This window comes from Lottia gigantea (genome assembly GCF_000327385.1).
Source record: "Lottia gigantea unplaced genomic scaffold LOTGIsca_104, whole genome shotgun sequence".
In the NCBI taxonomy this organism is placed as follows: domain Eukaryota; kingdom Metazoa; phylum Mollusca; class Gastropoda; family Lottiidae; genus Lottia; species Lottia gigantea.
The window spans coordinates 678,616-703,007 of record NW_008706849.1 but is presented as its reverse complement, the minus strand read 5'-3'; the positions used below and the strand labels follow the sequence as shown (position 1 = coordinate 703,007).

The following is a 24,392-nucleotide window of genomic DNA, read 5'->3' as shown; positions in this document are numbered from 1 at the left end:
CTTCCACTGGTGGTCAGCTATCTTCCACTGGTGGTCAGGTATCCTCCACTGTTGGTCAGCTATCGTTTGCTGTCTGACAGTTTAACAAATTAATAAGAATGCTCTAAAATGAACAAGCTTTGAATAAGATTTTTTTCATATTTTAAAACCATGTTTTTTATTAGCAGAAAAACAGAAGAATCAAGAGAACGTATCTTTACAGGACAAGAGACCCACTACAGAAAACAAAACTTAAATACAGTAAAATTGCATTGCAACTCTGAGGTTACTTTCTTATTTTGTGTCTATTAAGTTTATATCTATGTTGGTAGAAAACTTGTGAATTAGAACAAATTCAGAAAATAACATCACAAAATTGTTTTTTATATATCTTTCCTTTTTCTGATAATAGTTATTAGATTGATAAAAATTTGTTATCTACAGACTGCAGTTTTATTTTTACTAAGCATTTCTTAGTATAGAATATTTGATAAATCAGTAATGTGTTATTACTAAAACAATTAAAGCAGAAAATGTTTCTAACTTTTGGTTTTAGAAACTGATATTTTTGATGCAGCATAAATTTCCAACATTGACCAAATTTGATATTTTAGAATTTGACCGACTGATTTTGTCTATATGGCTTAAATGAATAGTCAGCTTTTTGATGAAATCCCAAGTTTTATGGTAAAAAACCCTTTGAAAAATATTTATGTAACATAATTATTTGTGCTCAACATCATAGTATTGCTTTAATTAAGTATGCTCCTGTTTTAGTAACTTTTTGTCTTACAAATTCTAAATATTCTGTCAACTTATTAGTACATATATATGCAAATTCACTATATATATATACTGTAACAAAAATGAAACAAATATATTTACTGTTACCCAATTACTAATTAATTTTTTGTTTTTTAATTTAGTTTCAATTTTTTTTCTATAATTTTGATAATAATAGGGGTTTTCATATTATTTTGTATTTTTATTAGATAAGAATCTAATTCTTAGAAACTTCAATCAATATTGACTATTTACTTCAGTTAAGATATCTTTCTTTAATCTAGGTTTCCAACCTTTAGGTTGCAGACTTGTCTAAAAACTTTTGAAAAATGGATGTGGTTCGTGAAAAGAATGTCATAATAACATTACAATACAAAAATTGCATATCACTCTTTAATGACAAGTTTGAGTGTCATGTCCCTCTGGCTTGGTTAGTAGATGAAGTCAGCCTCAACCGTTTCCAAATATTCCCACGTCTTTCTGCCCACCAGGAAGAATCTTTAAGCTTCGAAGTAGAGTATCTTTCACACGAAATCTGATCACAAAACATGTCGCAAGGTACAGCCGCAACCATCACCTTGATGAGTATTTTTGGTCAAATATTCAACGACAATGAAATATTAATAATTACGATGTATTACAATTGAGTAAAACGTGAGGCTTTGATTTTACTTTGAACAGCCGTGATCTGATGCCAGTTTTAGGAATGAGGTAGCTACCTGAAAAAGTTGGGAACCTCGGTTCTATTATTTCTTACTTTCATGATTCATTTTTGATTTACCGTATTAACAGGAGAAAACAATCAGTAGTTTAATTATAAAAAGTTTTGATAAGATTTTGATCAGTCTGAACAATCTATCAAAACATAATTTGAATAAATATTTTTTACATTAAACATAATCAGATTAACAAGAGTTTTTTTTATGACTCTTATAAATGTGATAATTCATCCATCCAAAGTAATCATTTCAACTTGGAAAGGAAAGTGTAAAGGATTGAAAAGTTATATTTAAAAATAATTACTTAGACTAGTTGTGTTTTAAATCATGTTGAAAAGTAGGTAATCATGGAAATATTCGCATAATATCAAGTAAAATACAACAGCTATCTGGAGTCTAAACAAGTATGAATAGAAAAATGTATAGAGAAAGTTATCTGGAATGAAAAGTAATAATATGTAAGTAAGAATGAATCAAACTGTGATCTTGTTGAACATTTCATTTGAATGGCTCAAGGGAGGTAATAACCATAAAAAAATAATAGCCTATAAAAAGTAATGAAGATCAGATGAGAAAAGAATAAGATCAGAATAATTGGTATGTAAGATAGAAAGTAATTTAAGTAAGGTGAGAATTAATTTAAGTAAGTTTGAAAGTAATTAAGGAAAATGAAGATAAGATGAAAAGTAATTTTGGATCGAAAGCAATTTAGGCAAGATGAAAGTTATCTCAATGGAACGAAAAATAAATTAAGTCAAGGAAAAAGTAAGATGGAAAGTAATTTAAGATGTAAAATATGTTCAGCTAGATGAAAAGTAATGATGTCAAATCGAACAACAGAAATGTCATTGATAATAAAGATAATGATGTGCCTTGGGTTGATGTAAAATATGTTTAAGATTTTTGAGTTGATTCAATCAACAATTTTTTTCTATAATGTTGTTAATTAGTGCCATAATGTATAATGTTTAAAGGAAAACATAAACAGATATATATGATATATCAACTTATAAATGATTAAATTATTAGTTTATCTTTTGTGGCGCTTTTATGAATCATCAGGAATGGTCCACAGAATTTCACTGGCAATTCTATTCCTTGTAAAACTTTTAAAAGAGTGGGGAGAGGTGCAAAGCTAGACCAGCTTCAGTTCTGGTTCTTGTTTCCCTTTAAATATTAACATACTTTTAATTTTTAAGCTTTTAATTGTTGTTTCATGTTAAGCTTTGAGCTTTTAATTGTTGTTTTCTGTTTAACCTTAAATCTGTAGTATCGATTGGATATTAATGCCTATACATTTAGATTGAGATATTTAAATTCAGTGCTGATCTTGGGTTTGTTTTAAAAAAAAACAGCAGGCCTGTAGCCAGACTTGATTGTTTGAAGGGGCAAGTAATATATCCGGAGGGGGGGTGGTGTATGGTGTTTAGTTGCAGGGAAGGGGGGATCCATTTTTTGGCCCCCCCAATGTAGCTACGGGCCTGATAAGGAATGAAAAATTACATCAAATGTGCTCAAATTTCAAAGTTTAAATGTATATATGTTTGTTTAAATTATTAATGATATAATCATATAAATATCAGCCATATATCTACCAGTACTATCTAGGCTATCGTCTGTCTATCACAAACCCATTGCATGAGAATTCAAATCATTTAAAACATTCCTTTATGTTTTCTTTCAATTTTTAAACTAAAAGCAGTTGTAAGATAACAATATTTTTTAGACAGACATTAAAAATGGCATACTGATTCAAATATTCTCAGAAAATTGTATCAAAATTACTTTGAAATAATGTACTTGCTCTTTAAAAAAGATGACTTGTAATAAAAGAAAATTCGGAATTGTTTTGATAGATTTTAAAATGAACAACTTAACTCAATATTAGTATTATATTGTTATATCCCGGTATTTATTCAGCATTCAATATATATATAATATAATCATTAAAGTTGGAGTATGTGCCTATTTCTTGGTATAATTTATATTATCAGTAGTTACTATATCATGGTCTAAAAGCAGATTGAAAACTGAAAGTTCGGTGAAGAGAAAATCATACAAGTATTATTAAAAAGAATTCATAACCAAATAAAATATCATGAAATTCTCTAAAAAGTGATGGTCTGGTTCCATATTCTTCTGACAATCGAAGGATCTCCTATACATTTTATGGAGAAGCATAGACTTGGAGCGTGTCTTAAAGGGACAGATTTGCCATCCATTTTCGTACCTTAGTCTCAGAAACAGGAATTTTTTAACTGAGCTAATTAGTAATAGTGTTCACAACTCACCATCAAATTTGAAGTGTGTATAGAATTATCTGCAATTGAAAGATAAAATGACAACTCGCTGTTTGTTGAGACTCTTCCTGAAATAGAAAAGTCATTTATAATAATAGAAAGTGAAATTCCTAGTTTGAGGTAATTTGAAGGAATAATCTGAAGACTATTTACATAATTATATTCTCAACCCAAATCAACTCCGAAAATGGCAAATCTGTCTCTTTATAAACAGGAATGTAAAAACCAAGAATTTTATGATGTTGACAGAAATTGATAGATCTGTGTTAAAAGGGAGATATGATTGTTAAACAATTCATGTTTAAGCGAAGGTGGCACATACTCCAACTTTTAACTAGCTATAGATTAAGCTTACTGTTACGGTATTTCACGTTTGTTACTTACATTATATTTGCTATTAATTATGACTTCATTAACACTGTTGAGAATTGAATATTTGGCTGAACTATTGGGAATGTCCACTATTGTAGAGTCTGGTCACCTAACTAAGTTACTTGATTCAGTAATTTGTTTCACAATTCTGATTAACATAAAATGGAATTATTTGATTGGCAAAGAGACAAAAATACTAACTTTTTACCAACAAAAAGTAAATTAGATACTGGCATTTGAATAACAGTGTTTCCCATATCTTCAATTTATGAGCTCTACATCTCAGAAACTTTGAAATTAACTTGTTATTTCAGTGGACATTCCCTGCAAATACCATTTTAAAATTTATGCCATATTTTTATATGTGCCCACAAAGTTTTAACGTATATTGCCCTAAACCACATCCTTCTGGCAGTGCAATTACATCAAACTTGAGCTCAATATTCTGGCTTCAGTTTTTAACAGATCTGTTTTTGGTAAAATGAAGTTTAGCGCATTTTTGGTGATGATCTGGTGGTAAATAGTTGGCCAATATGTCCTGTCTTCTCTGCAGACTAAAATAGTGACAATTTTTTCAAGAGACTTGTGCTTAAACTAGAATTATAACTAATTGCTTTCAGTTGTGTACGAATGCTTTGTTGTTTATCCATCTTGGGGCAATATATGTTCGAACTTTGATCAAACAACTTTTCACAGAAATGCAGTTAATGGGACAGATTTGCCATACTTTTGACCAAGCGTACCTTAGTCTCAGAAACAGGAATTTTTCTTTTTAGCTCACTTTCAAAATTTGAGCCTTGAAATCCACATACCGGTATGTCCAGAATTATCCGCGTTTGAAAGTTAAAATCTTTTCTCGAGATTCTGCCATATATAGAAAAGGCATCCATAGAAATAGAAAGTGAAATTTGTAGTTTGAGGTATATTTGAAGAAATTATGCAATTTTTGTACACATCTAGTATTTCTGAAGGCTATTTTGCCATATTCAAGACCCAAATCAATCCTGCAAATGGCAAATCTGTCCTTTTAAGTATAAAAATACTATTTGGAGCTATGTCATATTATATAACTTTGTTTGCTTGTTTTTAATTTGTAATTATTGCTTTATTTTCACTCAAATATATGTTATTTCTTGTATATTCATAAAAATAGAATTTGAGGCTTCAAGGTGTGTTATTTTGGTTGCAGACTGCAACCTGGCTCAAATTTGTGTTGAAATACCCCCGCCCCCTCTCCCTTTCACTAACTATAGACATAAGCTGGGCATCCACTTGCGAGTCATCAGGATTTACACATCAGGATTTACACGAGAGATTAACACTGTGCCCCTTCCATTTGAGAGTAAGTTCTATTGCGAGTTCTCTCAGAGAGTTGATCCTACGATTGTGCAATCAACTATTAATAGAGACTTTTGAGTGCCCTGCCACCTGAGCGATAAATAACATTCACGAGCTGCTCATGGAGTTTCACAGCATCTTGCCACAATGCTTGATAACTTTGGGGGCTGAAGAATTGTAGAAGCACCATAGACGCTTACCCTCTTTGGAAGATTTTGAGACATATATTTGATTTGGTGCTTTCTGACACTGTCTTAACAATCATACTTTGAAATCTCCTATATAACTGACATTTCATGGCATGTAGTAAATCTGGACAGATCTATCGAGAGTAGCCTGTGACTGTCTATCAGTTTCTCGCAGAACATGCGACTTAATCTCGGAGAACGGAAATCGCACTATAAATATTAAAACTCAGGTGGACGCCCGGCCTTTCTCCTGGAATGCAAGTGGTTCCCAAATATTATCTTTTCGGTTAGCGACCGAAAATACCTCGGGCAGACAAGTAGTGTTTTCGCAGACTCGCGCCTTCGGTGCTCGGAGCCATTAACTGTTCAAATTTTTGGGCAAACCAGTCTGCCTTGAAATTGTGGTTTGATACCGAGGTTGTCGTTTAAGTCATGGATTCTTGTTTGGCGGTGATCAGAAAGATAACATTTAGTACTGAATGTTACTATTAATGGTACTTTGAGAGTATGGTTGGATAAACATTTCTATCATTCACAGACGTAATACTAGTGCTCATCGAATAATTAGTTTAATGAAAGTATTAGGAATCCTTGACTCGGGTGATGGCGGGAAAAACGAAGAGTGTCGTAACAAACTCGGCCCATTTTTTTTTTGACTCGGACTAAATTTTTATATTGAACATATCAAACGACCCTTTTCAGGCCCATCTTAGTGGTAGTTACGACATCGCGCACTGGAACATATCACGGTAATGAATGACATAAATTTTTTTTGGAACTATGTCAATATTATCACCTGATTCTGGTAATCGAATATCAGAGGCTGGTCGACCAGGACTACAGATGTTTGTAAACAAAGTAAAAAAATAGAAAACATCCGTAAGATATGTATTCAAACTGAAAATAAAATGTATAATTGTATAAACAATTGTCCGAATAGGCCTATAGCATTCACTCCCAAAGTCTCTAAATATAAGGACTATATTTAGGTCGCAATATTTTATCACTTGACAAATCACTGCTAAATACCGGAAGTAATGTGTCTCGCCCAAGAAGACACAACGGAATTCGAAAACGTTTATTGATATTATGACGTAATTTATGACCCCCCTCAACTCTACTCACAACCTCTCACAATCTACATAATAATAAGACTGAAATTATGTCTCTATTCCAGCCTCTGATAGCTATTTGGAAAAATGTCGGCTAGTGTCAAAATATCCATTAGAGGCTGGAATAGAGGCAGATGTTTCGGACTACATAATAATACGCACTTTATTTGCCCACTCAAACCACAATGTTTTCTAGTAGCTTGTAAGACTTATATCTAAGATTAATTTATATCCTAATCAATTATTTAAGTATACCCTATATATTGAAAAATATTGAATTTCTTATTGTTATGACTATATAGAGTTTCATTCCATTGGCATAGGATTAAAAACTAGGTGTAATATTTTGACAGCAGGCCTAAGTCCTATTATAGTTATTAAATATATTAAGTAATATATCAGTAAGTTTTTATTAAAGGGACAGATGTGCCATTTTGGGGGTAGATTTGAGTCTTGAATATATGTAAATACTAATTTTCTTGTATGTTATGAGGTTAGCCCCACACCATCCTTTTTTCGACATAATAAGCCACTAATTGTTGTCAATGGCACAACTGTCCCTTTAATTAGCAAATGCTCTTAATAAATCTAGTACATGTAATTCTAAATTTGTGAGTCTCGTATTGGCGATTCTCTGTAAGATTATACCAAAGTAAGATTTGCGATATTTTCTTATGCGCTTCTGTCATGATTTTGTATATATAAATTTGTCGTTTCTTTAGATATTATGGGGGGGGGGGGGCGAGGGGTGATCCATTTTTGCTCATCTCCGAAGTCATTATCATGGCCTGAAAAATTGCCTCATTTTTTTACATCTATATTTTGCACCCTGAAATTCCCAGAAGGTAAGGCCTTGGTGAACATCTCGATGCGGTACAACCATTAAGTCCTATACTGGAAGCCATGCATATAGTGTATTCTCCAGCACGTTTCTGGTCCTTGGTAACGCTTAAAGAGCCAGGTGCGCCAGTTTGGGGGATTGATTTGGGATATATTTAAACAGAAGTACTAACGCAATTCTACCTCGACTTAATATGTCGAATTTCGAAAAAGGTTACAATATTTCAGCCAAGCTTTCAAATAAGCAGCCAAAAGCCGAAAGTTACGACGATACCCAACACTAATGTACAAGCATTGTAAAGGTAATTTAATATTTGGTTAGAAAAAACGAATCTTCGGGGGTGTGGAGATTCTCCATTTAACAGGGTCTTTTTTTCTGACTCCAACCAACAACTGTCAAAATATCAATAGAGCCCCAGCAAAAATTCTGAACTATTTTAGTTGCTAATTTTGGTACCGTTTTTTATACGCCCACATCTCTCTATGTGGACGTATATTGTCGACACCCCTGTCCGTCCGTCGGTTTGGTACCATTTGCTTGTAAACGCTCTAAAAAGTAGATTTTTTGATGGAATCAAATGAAATTCAGTATGTGTATACATATTCATAAAACGAAGATCAAGTTCGAATTTGAGCTATTTTCGCCCGTTAGAGGCAGAGTTATTGCCCTTGCCCAAAAATCTTGAAAATTTACCACCCGCATGCCGTGGTGGGCGTATATGGCTGTGATCCACTATCTTTAATTTTATATTTTTGTTCTGGGGTGTGGACTTGGTTCATTCATGGTTCATTCATTCCCAATGGTAGTTGGACCACTGGCTCTTACATCACTCCCAAACAAAAAAACTTTAACTTTCAAATAAGCTTTAAAATATATTATTCTTCGCATTTTAAACCATATTCCTTTTATAGCAGAAAACAGAAGAACAGTGAAGAATACCGTCTGAGAAAAAAATAACTACAACCGACTACAGACCACAAGACTTGAATACAGTCAAACTTGTATTACAACTCTGAAGTTACTTTGTTGAGTTTTGTCTGTTTTTCGCTAAATTACAGTAGATTAAACAATGCCAGAAGAAAAAAAATGGTATTTTATGTTTATGATTGTCTACATTATATATTGGTATATTAGATAATTGGGATTGTAAAGAGGCTTTCTTTTAAAAAAATGAAGTCTATCGGGGACGCTGATGGCATCAATTTTCACCTTTCGAATTTTCAATCAGACGTCATGCAATTACGCTAAAACTTGACTACGTCACTAATCGCAAAATATGATTTATCACATAAGGCCCATCTCGATTAATGACGTCATCAAACACTTAGTTTTAGTGTAATTGGAAAATCTGTAAGAGCGACACGTAGTTTCGTTTGATCTCCGTAGGTTGTTGTTGTAGTTGATTATATTGATTGTTTATTAATTTGGATATCGTTGATATTGACGCTAGTTCAAGGGATTTTGGTCCACGGCTGTTATAGGATGCAGCTTCTTCCCGGTAGGGAGGGGGACGAGGGTCTTGTCGATTGAGGGAAGGAGAGGAGAGGAGTATCGTATCTTCGCACTTTTAATTTATCGGTCTTCTGTGATTGTTGAACTTCGGCTATGTCTCGACGCCTATTTTGAAAAGGGCCCCGATCAAATGTCATTGTATTTCGTTTATTATGAAACATATTAAGAAATAATTGTAGCGTTACGTTGGCGCTTTTAGTGGTCGTCAAGAGAGTGAAAAACAGAAATGAACTATTAAACCTGTTAGTTAATTCATGTATTATATTAAACTAATAATGAATACCCTACATGTCTGAATAGTGTTTCATTCCTTTGTCATGCCACTTAATAACTATAATCTACGACAGTAGACTAAATCCTGGTGGTAAAAGGTAAAATACATGTTTATATTTTTACAAGATTAGCTCTCCCCGTGTTTAAAATATTATACGCTCATTGTTTCATTTAGATCAACAAATTTTGACAAATCGTTTATTTAAGGGATTGTTATGAGGTTTCTAAAAATTGTATGCGAATCACTATCCAGAACACTAATAGTATCAATTTGCACCATTCCAAACGCCTGTGGTTCCTGCAATTCAACTAAAACTAAGTGTTTGATGACGTCACTAATTGCAAAATATGCTGGTCACATAAGACATTCGCGATTAGTGACGTCATAAAACGCAGGAACCACAGACGTCCAATACACATAAAAACTTTAAAAAATCTCTTTACAATCCCAATATCATATTATTTTATATAGGTTTGTAGGCCTAATATGGCGTACGATCACAACATATGGATTCTAATGGTCATAACAGTATTTTCCAGTTGTAATGTTTATGGAGGTAAGAATTGGAACATCCCCTCAACCCTCCAAAAAAAGAAGAGAAGAAAAATTATTGATAGACAAGAGGCCACCTAATCCCAATTTTTCTTTTCTATAACTATTTCGTATAAGCAATATGGAGAACCAAAAGTGTCCAGGCTGGCATCTCAAGGGGTTGAACCAAGGTTTAGAACCAGAAATGTAGACCAACCAAGCGCACCCATGCACAGTTTTATCATTTAAATTGCAAACAATTTACTTGTAGAAATCTTGACTCACTGTGGAGATGAGAAAATAAGTGTTGGTGATTCTCATAGTCTGTCATGTAGTGATTTACCATCCGATATTTCAAATGGTATAAATGTGTTTCATGATGGAGACATCATAATTTCTTGTAATAAAGACAATAAGACATGTACATCTACAGATGCTGGACGATATACTTTAATATCACCACATACAGAATTTCTCAACTTTACCATAACTTCAATTCAATCTACAGACGCCGGAAAATATATCTGTGCTGATTCTGCTAGTAAACCGGATGAGGGAACATCAAAATTTTGTACACTGGAAGTTCAGGAAGGTAAGGCTTTGATCGTATTCCTTTAGAACAGTGTACGACGTTTATCAGAGATGTCATCAACGTCTTACACCGTCAGATGAGAGATGTGATCAATGTCGTACACCGCAAGATGTAATAAACGTCGTACACCGTCAGATGTAATAAACACCGTACATTGTCAGATGTGATAAACTGCTTACACCGTCAGATGTAATAAACTCCTTACACCGTTAGATGTGATAAACACCGTACACCGTTAGATGTGATAAACACCGTACACCGTCAGATGTGATAAACTCCTTACAGCATCAGATGTGATAAACTCCTTACGCAGTTGCTAAAGGAACATAGGTTTTGATGAACACTTGAAAAAAGTCAAGCAAATTAGTCATTATAAATAATATATTAGTTTTCTAAATTAAAACATGATTGATCTGATAACGTTTCTTTCACAATTTCTTCCACTATCCAATTAATAAATGGGACACTCATGTGCTATAGCTGCTGAATTTCAAATTTGCAGTTTTATTTGTGGGCAATGCCAACTTTTTTTGACTGAATAAGGCTACAAATTCGGCAACCCAGTCATTATCATTAAAGGGATTTTCATACAATTCTAGTCCTTCTGAAGACTATTCACATATATTCAAAACTAAAATCAACCCCTCAAAATGGCACGTCTGTCCCTTTAACTAATCAATGTAAAAAACATGTAAATGTGTTCTTTATATTTGTTTTCAGATGGTTTAAAAGATGGTGAAATTGCTGGTATAGTTATTGGTACTATTGTTCTGTTATTGTTTGTGGTGCTTATTTCCTACGCTTTAATCATGAAGAAATGTGTTATACCTAAACGTGGTGGTTGATCACTTAAGTAGCTGAAGACTACTATCTTCCATGTTACTAGTTGACGGAGGTCTTCCGGATGACAATCTGAAAGTTTTTTTGGGATAGGCCACAAGGCTTTAGATAGTTTTAGACATTCTGTGCATCTCAACACACAGAGTAAGAAATAGTGGTTAATAAATAGAAGCTTTTGTGATAGTGGTGTCATATAATGCTTAGCTTTTGAGGAATGGCATGACTCACAGAAAATTGGAATGGTGTATATCAGTGCTATCAATGTCCTCAATAAATATACATGAATTGATCTGGTTGTATCTCATCATGATGACCATTATAGTATTGGCAGGTTTTGCTTGCGTTCCAGTCCATACTTACTGTTTTTAAAACCCCTGATGGTACTTCTCTTTGGAGGAGTTCACTACTTTACAACTTTTTTCAAAGTTTGGCCATTCTTTGGACGAGATTTTTGATTAAAGAGAATTGTCTAGCTTGTACGGATTTGCATTACATTCACATTAATCAAAATAGCCTGGAAACCTTTCTGGTCTGGTTGGTGTATGAACCCATGAATCTGAAAGGATTTTGATGATTCAATTGATATATTAGGCACCAAATTATAGTGGAATGCAGAAGATGGTACATAAACAAAGCTAAAAAAGTAAGAATAGTTACCATAAATGTTGAAATGGGCTGCCTATTTATATCAACTTTTACTATACAAGACTGTACAAACTATATACAAAATGATATACAAATAATTATACAAAACTTAACAAATTTATTTATACAATATTTAACATAATGTTTGAATATTTACAAAATATTCTTATAAATTATAATTTCAAAAAAGGGAACCAAAACAAGTTCTACAAAAAGAAAGAAACTTTATAAACCACGAATTCTACTTTAGTCAAAGAAAATTTACATGGAAGACATGAATTCTATAGAAAACTTTAGCACTTTCTTTGTTTTTGACAATGTCTTCCAGTTTTAAGAAAAACAAAATGCATGTGCAGTGAAATGGTTGTTTCATACCAAATATTGTACATTTCAACATAGAAACATCCTCTGTCAGTCCTAAATTTCTACTGTTTTCAAAAAATCTTTGTATATGTATATGTGAATTCATTGATAGGCCATTTGTGAAAATACTGCATATTGAGCAATAATGACATTAATGATGTTTGTGCAATCTTGGTCACCCAAAGTCATTTATGCCATGGAATGTTTTTTGATTAGCTGATTAACTGGAAGACTACGCTTTCACATGAACTGTAGAAACCCTTTTTGCAATTCCTACAAAATAAAACAGATTCATTATTGGTACAAAAAATGTAACAGTGCTGTCACATTCGTGAAACATTCTTTTTGTTGTTAGCAAAGCAAGACAAATTTATTTGCTGTTTAATGGATCCTCATGGAGGAAAAAAAGAAAAAAGCTAAGATGGAAAAAGTAAATATAGAAGACATTTCTTCACAACTTACCACATAAATTATCACCAATTTTAACATGAAGATAACCATCTATACCAAAATCTGATCCCCAGGAATTTCGGACAATATATAAAGGAACAGGACCTATAAATATGTCAAAATTACCTTCAATTACTGAAAATTGATATTCACTGGACTGTATAACTTAGACAATAAGCATATCTTTATCCAAATGCAACATAATGTCATTGACCAAATAATGTTTTCCTTCCTAAAGCAAGGCTGGATTTACTTCATTGATTCACTTGAATTTTTCAATGGTTATAAACAATCTTTGATAAGTTTTCCTTGCTAAGATAGCAAATACTGCTTAAAAAGGCTTAAAGAGAGATGTTCTTCATTTTTGGGGGTTGATTTTGGGTCTTGAATATATTGAAATAGTCTTCTGAAGTACTAAAAAACACAAAAATCGCCTAATTCCTTCAAAAATACCTCAAATTTAATTTTCTATTTCTATAGATTCTCAAATTTCAACGGGGAGATATGAATACTATTATTGATTAACAACAATATTACTGATTAGCTTAACTAGAAAAATTCCCAGACTAATTCTAAGAGTAAAGTTTTGGTTGTAGGGATGGGAATCTGTCCCTTTTAATGACCATTTTCACACTTCTTACCGCCAATTTTGTGAAAGGAGACTTCATAATAACCTTCATTGATTAAAGCTATAAACAGTTTATATACCTAATGTCTATAACATACCTGTTAAGTCATAACCTACTATTTGTACAGCGTGATTATTAAAATCTGAACAATGAAACTGTATAATACCACCAATATAGTTATTCCAAGTTGTAGCATCTACTGTTACTGTTAGTGGTCCAACATCAGCTAATAATTGAACCATTTCATCTTCACGACTCACTAAACTAAAACATTACATAGTGTTCACAAAACATTCTCAAAGTTACTATTTGCAAAAGATATGATCAACATGCCCTTAAGTTTGGAAAATAATTAAATTTGATTACAATTTCGTATCTTTTTTGTTTTCTGATATTAGTCTCCATTGTAATCTAAATAGTTTTCTTCCAAAGTCACAACCAATGGTGTTATTGTTAACCAATCAAAGCATGTCAAAACATTTCTTGATAAAATAAGGAATTGTGGGATGTGTTAACCCAAAGAGGTTATCATATTGCTCTAACTGAGGATTCAATATCCCACAATTTCTTTACACATACAAAATCGTAATCTAATTTTAATTAAATGTATTTTGGATCTGCTATTCTACATGAACTATAACATTAGACCATTTTCAATGTATGTTAAAGTTACATGCCATATTCAACTAAAAAACTGCAAAAAGTATAACACTCAAAAGTAGTATTGGAAATGAATAACATGAGTCTTCAAATGATACACCTTTACTAACTCTCTTTGTCACATTTATTTATAGAAACTGTGATATTGAGATTTCGGTTCATTAAAAAGATTTAATCGAATTGTTTTTGTCCCCAAATATTTCCAAAATCAAAATGCAATAACTAAAGGAAACACATCAAAGATTATCTGGCAATAAATTTTGTAGATAAAACAAATGCTTACGTTAATCTTTTGATTTTTAATCGTAATATCTGTATTATTGGAATCTGATATTCCTATTAATATAAAATTATCAGTAAAATTTGATTTGTGGACAAAACTAAGAAGCCAGTAGATGATTAAGTATTTGATTAAAACATGTACATACCCTAAACAAGTATAATTGGAAACTTGTATCATTGGTTGACCTTCCTCACTTAATACTTGACATACTTCTGATTTATCTTTTAATGGATAGGCATCATCAGAAACTAAACGTGCACCTATCTGTAAAATAACATTTTTGAAATTTAATGCAATGGAGAATGCAGTTCTTCAAATAATTCTGCCAAAGTCATGTTTCCAAACTTGGCTAACTAGAACCCCTAAGGTTAAAATTTTATAATGTATTGTATATGGTAAGATGCAGATATTTCAAACTTTTCTGTTGATTGTGCCCAATTTTCATGTGGTTTAAACAATACTTTCAAGCTGTCACTGAGCCATTGCACCCTGAATATGGGTTTTGAAATCAAGAAGGAAGTATGAGAAATGGGGGTGTGGTTTTTGCACGATGTCACTATGTTTCCCTTCGTAAATGAGTGGAACTGGTAGGTAGCATATAATGGTTAAGGTTTATGATGTCGTCAAAAGCTTGGGAACTAGGTGCCTTAAGGGATACAGTTGTCTAAATATTTATTTTACCAAATTTCAACAATTCGTGGCATTAAATCTGACATCTAATTTCCCAACAATATTACCATAATGACAAAGATAATAACTTATCTTGAAATGTTGATAACTTCCTGTACATTTATGATAGTTGTAGGGAAAATGGATGCCAAATTTTATGTAGAAAAATTTCCATACTCACTCTTATCAATCGCTAAGCTGCCTATGTAATCTCTAAGCAATTTTAGCACTAAGATATCCTAGAAACAGTGTTAAAGGTGAAGACCCTAGGACAGTGGTTCCCAACCTATTTCAGCCTTCACACACCTGGAGCAATAACATGGACTTTGCACACCCCCAAAAAATTGTATCATCCACATTTCCAGCATGAGATGACGCGAGGTGCTCTCTCAATTCAAAATAAATTCTTCTCCTACACCAGTTGGCTACACCCCTGACACCCTAGTCCCACACCCCTAGGGGGTGAAAACTGGGAACTGAGGCCCTAGGACATCATAGCACTAAGGTTGCTTTGAGACTACAAGGTCAAAAGAAGAACCAGATCACAGTTGTAAAACAGTAAATCTCATTGAGACATCTCATGCTTTCTAGCAGGTTAATCCACCTACTCCATTGTTATCAGATCACACTTCATTTCTTCTAATGATGCAATGCTAATAATGTTTGATAAATACTGACCTGCAACCAGTTTAAAGCAGAACATGTATCACCACCTCCGCAACCATCATTATCACTAGAACAATCTATAACTTCCTGTACTGATAAATCAGGAACAGCAACTCCTGTTTCCTTAGCAACCATACTCTCTACTGTCTCCACAGAACTGAAAGCCCTGAAGATATAAATGGATATAAAATCATGTTTGCTTAGTTAGTTAGTTCATTTCAACTTCCTGTATCACTTTTTAATATGAGAATGTGACAAACAATCAACTATACTACGAAGATATTACATAATCTTGGACAACATTGATTACAAATTTTATTTAAAGCCATCAGTCCAGTTTTTATTTTTACAGTTATAACCATTACAAAAAGAATTGAGTACTTGAGTAATATTTATATAGTTATATATAGTTATTCCTGGCAAGATAATTATCTAGGGATCATTTCAAGAATCTGTAGATCAACTTCCCTACAAGTCACCAGGCTATCAAAATGAAATGAATGGAGTTTTACATCCTACTTTTCTGCACCTTGTGGGCTAATGAAGATGGGCGACGACATGCAGGGTGCAATGAGGGAAATTTTGCCAGGAAAGCGACATTAGCCTGCTCTTTTTCGATTTCCAACTGCTGAAGGATCTTTAACGTGCACAACCTGTATCACACAGCGGCCTTGGTTTATTGTCCCACCCGAATGACTAGATGCTTTTTCCATGTCAGCCCCTCCTACCTGCATCACTGACAGGGGGAAACAGGGTTGTAAAATCCGAAGGTATTATCTCGACCTATACCGGGATTGAACCCTGGACCTTCAGCTTAGCCAGCAAGCGTCTAACTCACTGAGCCACCGTGGCTCCCACCATGCTATCAAAGAAATTTCAAATTCAAATGCTTACCAACATGCTCCACAAGACTTTTGATTTTTAACATCAGATATTATACCTTTCTCTCTCCTAAAAATATATATTTATCATTGAATGTATCATTCATCAATACACCTTTATCATTCATCAATACACCTTGATCATTCATCAATACGCCTTGATCATTCATCAATACACCTTGATCATTCATCAATACACATTGATCATTCATCAATACACCTTGATCATTCAATAAATACATACATCATTCATTAAATTACATTGATCATTCAATGAATACATACATCATTCAATAATACACATTGATCATTCAAAAAATACATACATCATTAATCATTCCTCATAACACATTCATCTAGACACATTTATCATCCCTCATTCCAGATTTAATGTTGATCATTACATATTTATCATTCCTTATAACTGGTTAACATTTGTTATTACACATTTACATTTATCAGTAATCATTTTTTTCTTTGAAAATTTATCATTCATCATACCAAATTTATCAACTTGAAAACTTAGAACTTGATCATACATCATTACATGTTTATCAAATGTAATGCAAATTAAAATACATCAAAGTAATGTAACCTATTCATGTGTAATTACGTTTTACTTACCAATCAACTTTTTGTGGTACTTTTAGTTGACGTATTAATTCAATAGGTGTTGTTTGTTTGACTCGTTTAAATAGAAAAGGACTTCTTAAATCTTCTAAATAGATTCCTAAATCATGAAAATAAGAACGAGCAAAAATGTTTTAAAAATTAGGAAGCGCCATTTTATAAAATATTATTACCCATCATCTTAATCTCCACATACAAACAAAAAATCCTATTCTTGCACAAAGCCTTCTACAAGACCCTAAATAATCTGAATGTTATCAATCCTATGGTACCAACATGGTATAGCCAGATCTCATGACTTCACAATTTCAATATCTTACTATAGTGGGCAATAACTTATATTCAAAGGTGTCATCTAAATGATAAATGATGCCAATCTACTTATTTTGTGGCAATACATATCTCTCAGGAAACGGTTCTCTCTAAGGTTTTGACAGGTTCAGTAATTCCCATGTTAAAAGTTATTTTGGGTTCTTGATAATCAAGAATACATAATCTGAACTACTTTGAAAAAGAAATAAACCTAGATAATTTTTCTCCTTTAAAAGGAAGAGGTGCACTATTTCTCAGACCAATCGTTTGAATGTTAAAAAGACAAGTCTTTGCTTGAGACACTGCCATATATAGAAAGGACATGTATAGAAATACGAAAAGAAATTCCTAGTTTGAAATATTTTTGAAGGAATTATGTGATTTTCATACATTTCTAGTATTTTTGAAGACTATTTACATATATATAAGACTCAAATCAACCCCCAGACAATTTCTTTAGATTCTTAGGTTCAAAAAATTGTTTTTCCGTATTTGACACAGATTATAGAGTACCAATCACTGAAATAAAGTAATTTCCAGTTAATACACATACTTTTGAATTCTTCAGGTGATAAATCAGAAAATTTAGTCACACCATATACTGCGCTGGTATCATTGTAATGTTTTTTATTTAAATAACTTGACTTTACTAAACTTTGCTGAAAGGTAATAGTTTGAAAATAATGTTATTAAATACGTAATTACTGCTAATGATATACAAATCAATTATTTGGCACTGTGTTGCACTTTTGCCCCACCCTTCTTCCAATTGATCTATCGACTCGAAACTAGACTAAAGCCTGCAATCACATGTCTATAAAATTCACAGCAAACTTCACAAAATTCTATTACTTCCTGGAACTAGGAGAGTGGTGGAGCAAAAGTACAAATTTTAGCAATTTAAATTGAATTCTTACAATATGCAACCTTCAAACAAACCTTAAAATTATGGAAACGTTTCCAATATTCTTCAGAATGATTTGTATACTTTTTCTCATATTTGGATAAGAATCCTTCATAATGGGGTATAAGTTGTTCATCAGAAACACCCAAAAAGTTTGGTGATGATAATGTTGTCAAGACACATGTCGTGAAGAAACATAATAGAAATGTGACTGAACATTGCATCATTAATCAACGAAATTTTTGAAAAAAAATCAGCAACCAGCAATCAGGATTAGTAACAGCCGAAACGATTAAATTTCATAGATAAAAACACCCTGCAACTGTTGAAAACTGATCAACACCATGCACCACGTGACTTTGACAGCTCTACTTTCAGTTTGTTGTTTCGAGCACCTGCCTTCCCACAATTCATTTTCAACTACTTCCTTTTCCGATAATCATCCAAGATGGTTGGACGTCATCTTCCCAAGAAGCGAAAGGTTGACTGCTATTATTTATAATTAATCTTGACCTTTCAATAAAAATCGTTGTATTATTCTTTTGTATGAAGATTCATATAACTACTGACTATCATATCTAAATATTTTCTGCACAGATCGTTGGGATTCAAGGTGGATTGTTAGCATCGGGTACCTTGTTAACCACGAGTTTCTGTTGCTTTGCTGTTTACAAATCGTTTCTCCGAGACATCAGTCAGTCTTTTATCGTCATGGCAAATCATTTAATTAGTGGATGGGTTGCATCTAATTGTCCTGCACACTCGTTGCAATAGTCAGTGCAGTGCAATATTGGGTTTCTCTATCTAATTCACGGCCTTCTCCATGTAGCATCATGCGACCTATATGTTATTTTAGTTTTCCTATATGCGCGGTGTTGCTGCTTCACATTTATAACACATATCGTGGCTAACCACTGAACATAAAAAATCAACTAATCCTAACAAATACCCTTATGCCATCAAAATCATCCTGTGGCAGTGCTGTAACTTGTAATAAATTTAGTTCTACCATAGTAGACTGCCATGCTAAAATTGCCAGCAAATAAAAGAAATTTACATATATATCGAAACTAGAAATTGGCCAATATCATGACTTGTGTCAGGATCAATCAAAACGGACCATCAGAGTTATAAAAAGATACCCAGTTCTCTCACAATTGCCCTGTTAATACATGAAATTTATTATGTCTTTGTAGTTCGTCGCTGACGGTGTATTTAAAGCTGAATTGAATGAGTTTTTAACTCGAGAATTGGCAGAAGATGGATACAGTGGTGTTGAGGTTAGAGTCACACCAACAAGGACTGAAATCATTATTCTAGCCACTAGAACACAAAATGTGCTCGGTGAAAAGGGAAGACGTATACGTGAATTGACATCAGTTGTTCAGAAGCGATTCAACTTTTTAGAAAACACAGTTGAAGTGAGTATTGTTTTTTTTTATTTATATTAGGATAGTATGGGATCTTTTTGGTATACAGACCTGTCACCTTTGTGCAATATATCATTCAAAATAAAGTCTCGCCCCAAAACCTCAATGTAGACCAGAAAAGCATGCTGCAGCTACAAAGCCCTGCTTTCTTCCAAATATTTCAGCTTGTGCATCATATGTGTGTTGGTTGATTAACTTTGGAGGCCATGCAAATATTATTATGAGTTCATGAAATGAGTTACAAGATCCTTTTTTGTGATCATAGATATGATCACATTCATTTTGTAAAGTTCATTTCTTTACTGATATGTTAATATTTTTAGTTGTATGCTGAGAAGGTAGCTACAAGAGGTTTATGTGCTATAGCTCAATGTGAATCTTTACGATACAAGTTAATTGGAGGATTAGCTGTTAGAAGGTAATTGCACCAAGTCTCTTGCAAACCTATTTTGGTTTCAATGCAATTTAACGAATGATGGTTTAGAAATTACAATATGATTTTGCATTTGTCAATATTCTAAATATATGCCATCTATAAACAGATTTTAATATTTGCCAAATTTAAAAATTTGATAGATTAAAGTTACCCATTTGTGCTAATAGATTTTGACTTATGTCAAGGACGATATACTGTCAGATCTTTTGCTTTAACTTAATGTTTTTAATTCTTAGAGCATGTTATGGTGTATTGAGATTTATTATGGAAAGTGGAGCTAAGGGCTGTGAAGTCGTTGTATCTGGTAAACTCCGTGGACAGAGAGCCAAGTCAATGAAATTCATAGATGGCCTCATGATACACAGTGGTGATCCCTTATTAGAATATGTAGATACAGCTATTCGACATGTACTCCTCAGACAAGGTGATTATTTTCTTATGATCTGAACCTTTTCTCGCTTGATGTTATTTTGAATGTTACATATTCTGAAAAATTTGAAATCAACAGCTATGTGATGGAATTATATCTGGGTTAATAAGTTACAGTGCAAGAATGTTTCCAGACAGGAATAACCTGTCAAAAATAATGTTTAAAAGGTTGCATTAACGTTTTCTGTAGAAATCATTTTGTATGGAATACCAAGAATATTTACCTTCTGTTAAATTAATTTTAGTACCAGTATTCAGTATTGTATGCAATACTGGCTGAACATAATTGGTGGTTCAATAGGGAATATTAGTTTATTTAAAGCTGAAGTTTGAGTTGCCTTTTTCGGATGTCAATGCTATGATGAAAATTTCTGATCTGATTGGGTAGTTGTAGATGTTGGAGCTAGTGATAGCAGAACCCACCAACACCAGCTATCTTCATGAATATAATTAGCCCTAGGGCTGTCTGAGCATTGACATCAGGATTAATATCAAGAGATGGGGGAGGGGGGTAATGTTACTGAATTGGTTTAAATTTTTACAGGAGACATATGAGAAAATGAATGTTATGACTATTTGTTAAGAAAATTTCTCTTGCACACAATATCAGTCAAATATGATTTTGTGCTAATCTTGTACATTGACCCCTCATGTACAAGAACCTCTCATATTTCTTGTTTGTATCCATCCCTAATTTGCTCAAACTTTTCTTTCAGGTACAAGTGGTAAAAATAAAAGAAACAAAAAAATAAATGATAAAATCTCCTTGCTTGTCAAGTTTTCTTAGGAACAGATAGAATAAGCCCTAAATGAAAGTGGTTGAGATCATACCTGGGAATTTTCTACTAGGTTTCCCACTGCCATTCGTTCAGGTCTTTTGGGGTGTCATGTAAAAAGTGTCCACATGTTCTTGAAACAATCTTGGATCTCTATCCTGCTGTGTTAGAAGTTAAAACCTGAGGACATTTCAGTGCCAAGATCAGTTCAAGAATATGCGACTCTACTGCAGAAAGCTATGATTTACTCTGAATGAAAAGCTGCCCTCCTGAACAATTCAACATATGGAAATGTCCTCTCATAAATATCTAAGAAACAAAAAAAAATATTTAAAAATTTTATTCATGTAGAAGAGGTGCATGCCGCCAGAAACATTGATATGTTAACTAATTATTGCTAAGGCTAAAATAATCAGAACTGTGACCAGTCTTATTAAAATTAGAACAAACTTTATTATTTATTAGCTTCTATTTTTACTTTAGCTACTTCAGTTAGGGACTTATGACAGGCCTCTTGAATATTTTATGATATCGCCTGCCAATCCAATTTCTTCCCACTCAAACACTGAGATTTTGTGAAAATAAAAAACGGAACGAAAGTTTAGTCTTATTTAATTGGACAGCTATGACAAATAAATCGCTGTTGCACGTTTCTATTTGGTAAACAGTCTTTATTAAAAAATTTGACATCAACACTGACTAATTAAAATCTGAAATATTCAAATACAAATAAATGAATTGTATTGAAGGCAGTGAAAATTAAAAACAATGACTGGCTGACAAAGATTGACTGTTACTATAAACATTATTAACATGATCAACTGGTTTAAAAATTATAAATAATGGCTCTACAATATATTCAACAAATCACTTGAAAAATTGAGTCAAACAGAAAAAAAAACTATTGTACTGCACATAATTTAAATCATACCACATAAAAGATTACCAAAGCAAAAAGATATGGTGCAAAAAAAATTGATCCAATTAACTTCATTGGCCAATGATGTATTATGTTAATGGTGAATTGTTTTGTTTTATTTCTTTTGGATATTCAGAATCCGGTTTTCAAAATTTTTATACTATAACAAACTTATTGTTTAGACTGGAAGACCATCGCATAGATATTTTCAAAATATACTGTGTATAGTTGCACTTAATACTGAAATATAAGCTGGATATATCATTGTTGTGGTCAGGAAATAATACTGTTTCCATGCAGATTTGTAAAACTCCATTTTTCAAGTTTAAACATATCTAATGACTAGAAATACAAAGGAATTATAATACAAGGTAAAGTGGGGGACTAAATGCTACCACAAATTTCATTAACAATGATACAGATTTTACAAATAATGAGGTACAAAACAAATACTTTAAAATATAAATAGATTTTAAGGGCCTGGTTATATGTGGAAGACTAGCTCGGTTAGGCGAGATGTCCTAGTTTGCTGAGTTACTCGGGCTTGGAGGTCATTCTGGTCAATTTCTACTCCATTGTATATATATGGAAAGCAGGTCCATCTTAAGTAGCCGGTATTGATATAAGACTTAGCACATTCTTGTAGCATACTTTTAAAAGCCAACATAGATTTATAGTCCTAGCCTGGGTTCAAATATAAAGGCAAATATTTCAGCCTGGGTAACCAAGTCAGCTCGGCTTACAGGGCTAGTCCATTACATATAACCAGACCCTTCAACAAACAGAAAAGTAAGCAAAGTGATAAATAAAAACCTGCTTTCTCCGATCATTGGAGTTTCAGTATTATAAATATTCCAGGTATATTTGTTTGAATAGTACAGTACAGAATTAGATTGTCTTCCAGAAAATCCCCACCAATGAAAATTTTTCCAGTTGAAATTTGATTTTACGGAGGGGAATTTTGTGTCAAATTCCGTCATGCGAACAGTCATAATACCAAAGACTAAATATTACAATTGAGGTTTAAGGGAAATAAAAAATAAATTAGAGTAGTTTCAGATTTGACTAAATTAACCACAGAGGAGAAATTTCTCACAAGAAGAATAACAACTTTGAAAAGGATCTTTCCCAAATTATCCATACCCATTGATGCTTGGTTGACTGGGATAAGACAACAAATTAGAAAGCATTAAAAGTTTCTTATGCTGCAGGCACACCAACAGTCTTTGTCACTGACGCGAATCTCGAGCAAAATCTTGCATATGCCCGTGCTTCCATGACAAGATTATCAAGTTGCCAACTGTTTTATTGCAAGACAGCATCATCATCTAATCAGATTTGTTTTCTTTTCAAGTGTATGCTCCGCACTTTCTTATCGACAAAGTGGAAAACAACCTACTAGAGATTTTTTGTTTCCTTGTGTGCCCCCAGCTGGTCACTGAAAATCGCCGACCAAGACTGTTTAGCATTTGTAGATCAATACCCAATTTTTGTCTGAATAAACAATTGTCAAAGCAGTCACAAAGCACACTTAAAGCCAAAATAAGTTCACAGTAACAAAGATGTACTAAAAATACTATCACAGCCATTCACAAACATATAACAAGTTTCTACTGTACATTACAATAATGATATCAAATACTAATTACAATAATAATAATAGCACTTCATGATAATAAAATATTACATAAACCACATCTTTCAGTGTAAGGCACTTCTAAATTTTCAGCCTTATTTTGTCTTAAAAATGAGAAAAAGTCACAAATGGGGATTTGATGACATAATTTGTACATTATTTTCACTATGTACATCACTTGTTTATTTCATTGATCGAGATTCAAACTTAAAAATTCTGTTATTCACAATCGCAGTTAAAAGTTTATTTACCTTTGCAAAACTGGTTTACATGAAAACTTCAATCAGGGACAT

General features: G+C 32.9%; 3 protein-coding genes across 3 annotated transcripts; 2 read left to right on the top strand and 1 right to left on the bottom strand.

The window, feature by feature from the left end:
* Positions 1-9,904: 9,904 nt before the first annotated feature.
* LOTGIDRAFT_237380 (hypothetical protein) lies at positions 9,905-11,860 on the top strand (the record flags this gene model as incomplete). Its single annotated transcript, XM_009046664.1, has 3 exons — positions 9,905-9,974; positions 10,221-10,541; positions 11,262-11,860. The coding sequence occupies 3 exons, from the start codon at positions 9,905-9,907 to the stop codon at positions 11,384-11,386; spliced, it is 516 nt and encodes a 171-aa protein (XP_009044912.1). The 3' UTR covers positions 11,387-11,860.
* A 761-nt stretch (positions 11,861-12,621) lies between these two features.
* Positions 12,622-18,697, bottom strand: LOTGIDRAFT_170818 (hypothetical protein; the record flags this gene model as incomplete). Its single annotated transcript, XM_009046663.1, has 9 exons — positions 12,622-12,662; positions 12,852-12,944; positions 13,566-13,732; positions 14,557-14,675; positions 15,759-15,912; positions 16,641-16,697; positions 17,252-17,357; positions 18,123-18,228; positions 18,509-18,697. The coding sequence occupies 9 exons, from the start codon at positions 18,695-18,697 to the stop codon at positions 12,622-12,624; spliced, it is 1,032 nt and encodes a 343-aa protein (XP_009044911.1).
* A 147-nt stretch (positions 18,698-18,844) lies between these two features.
* LOTGIDRAFT_223917 (hypothetical protein) lies at positions 18,845-22,655 on the top strand. Its single transcript, XM_009046662.1, has 5 exons — positions 18,845-18,954; positions 19,670-19,894; positions 20,227-20,321; positions 20,576-20,766; positions 21,485-22,655. Exons 1-5 carry the CDS (start codon positions 18,922-18,924, stop codon positions 21,553-21,555), a joined length of 615 nt encoding a protein of 204 aa, XP_009044910.1. The 5' UTR covers positions 18,845-18,921; the 3' UTR covers positions 21,556-22,655.
* The last annotated feature ends 1,737 nt before the right edge of the window (positions 22,656-24,392 follow it).

Bases quoted from the DNA above. Each gene is read 5' to 3' on its own strand.
- LOTGIDRAFT_223917 (XM_009046662.1), top strand. From the start codon at position 18,922: ATGGTTGGACGTCATCTTCCCAAGAAGCGAAAG. The intron at 19,895-20,226 runs GTGAGTATTGTT...TAATATTTTTAG, and splicing joins TTTTAGAAAACACAGTTGAA to TTGTATGCTGAGAAGGTAGC. The intron at 20,767-21,484 runs ATTATTTTCTTA...CTTTTCTTTCAG, and splicing joins TGTACTCCTCAGACAAGGTG to GTACAAGTGGTAAAAATAAA.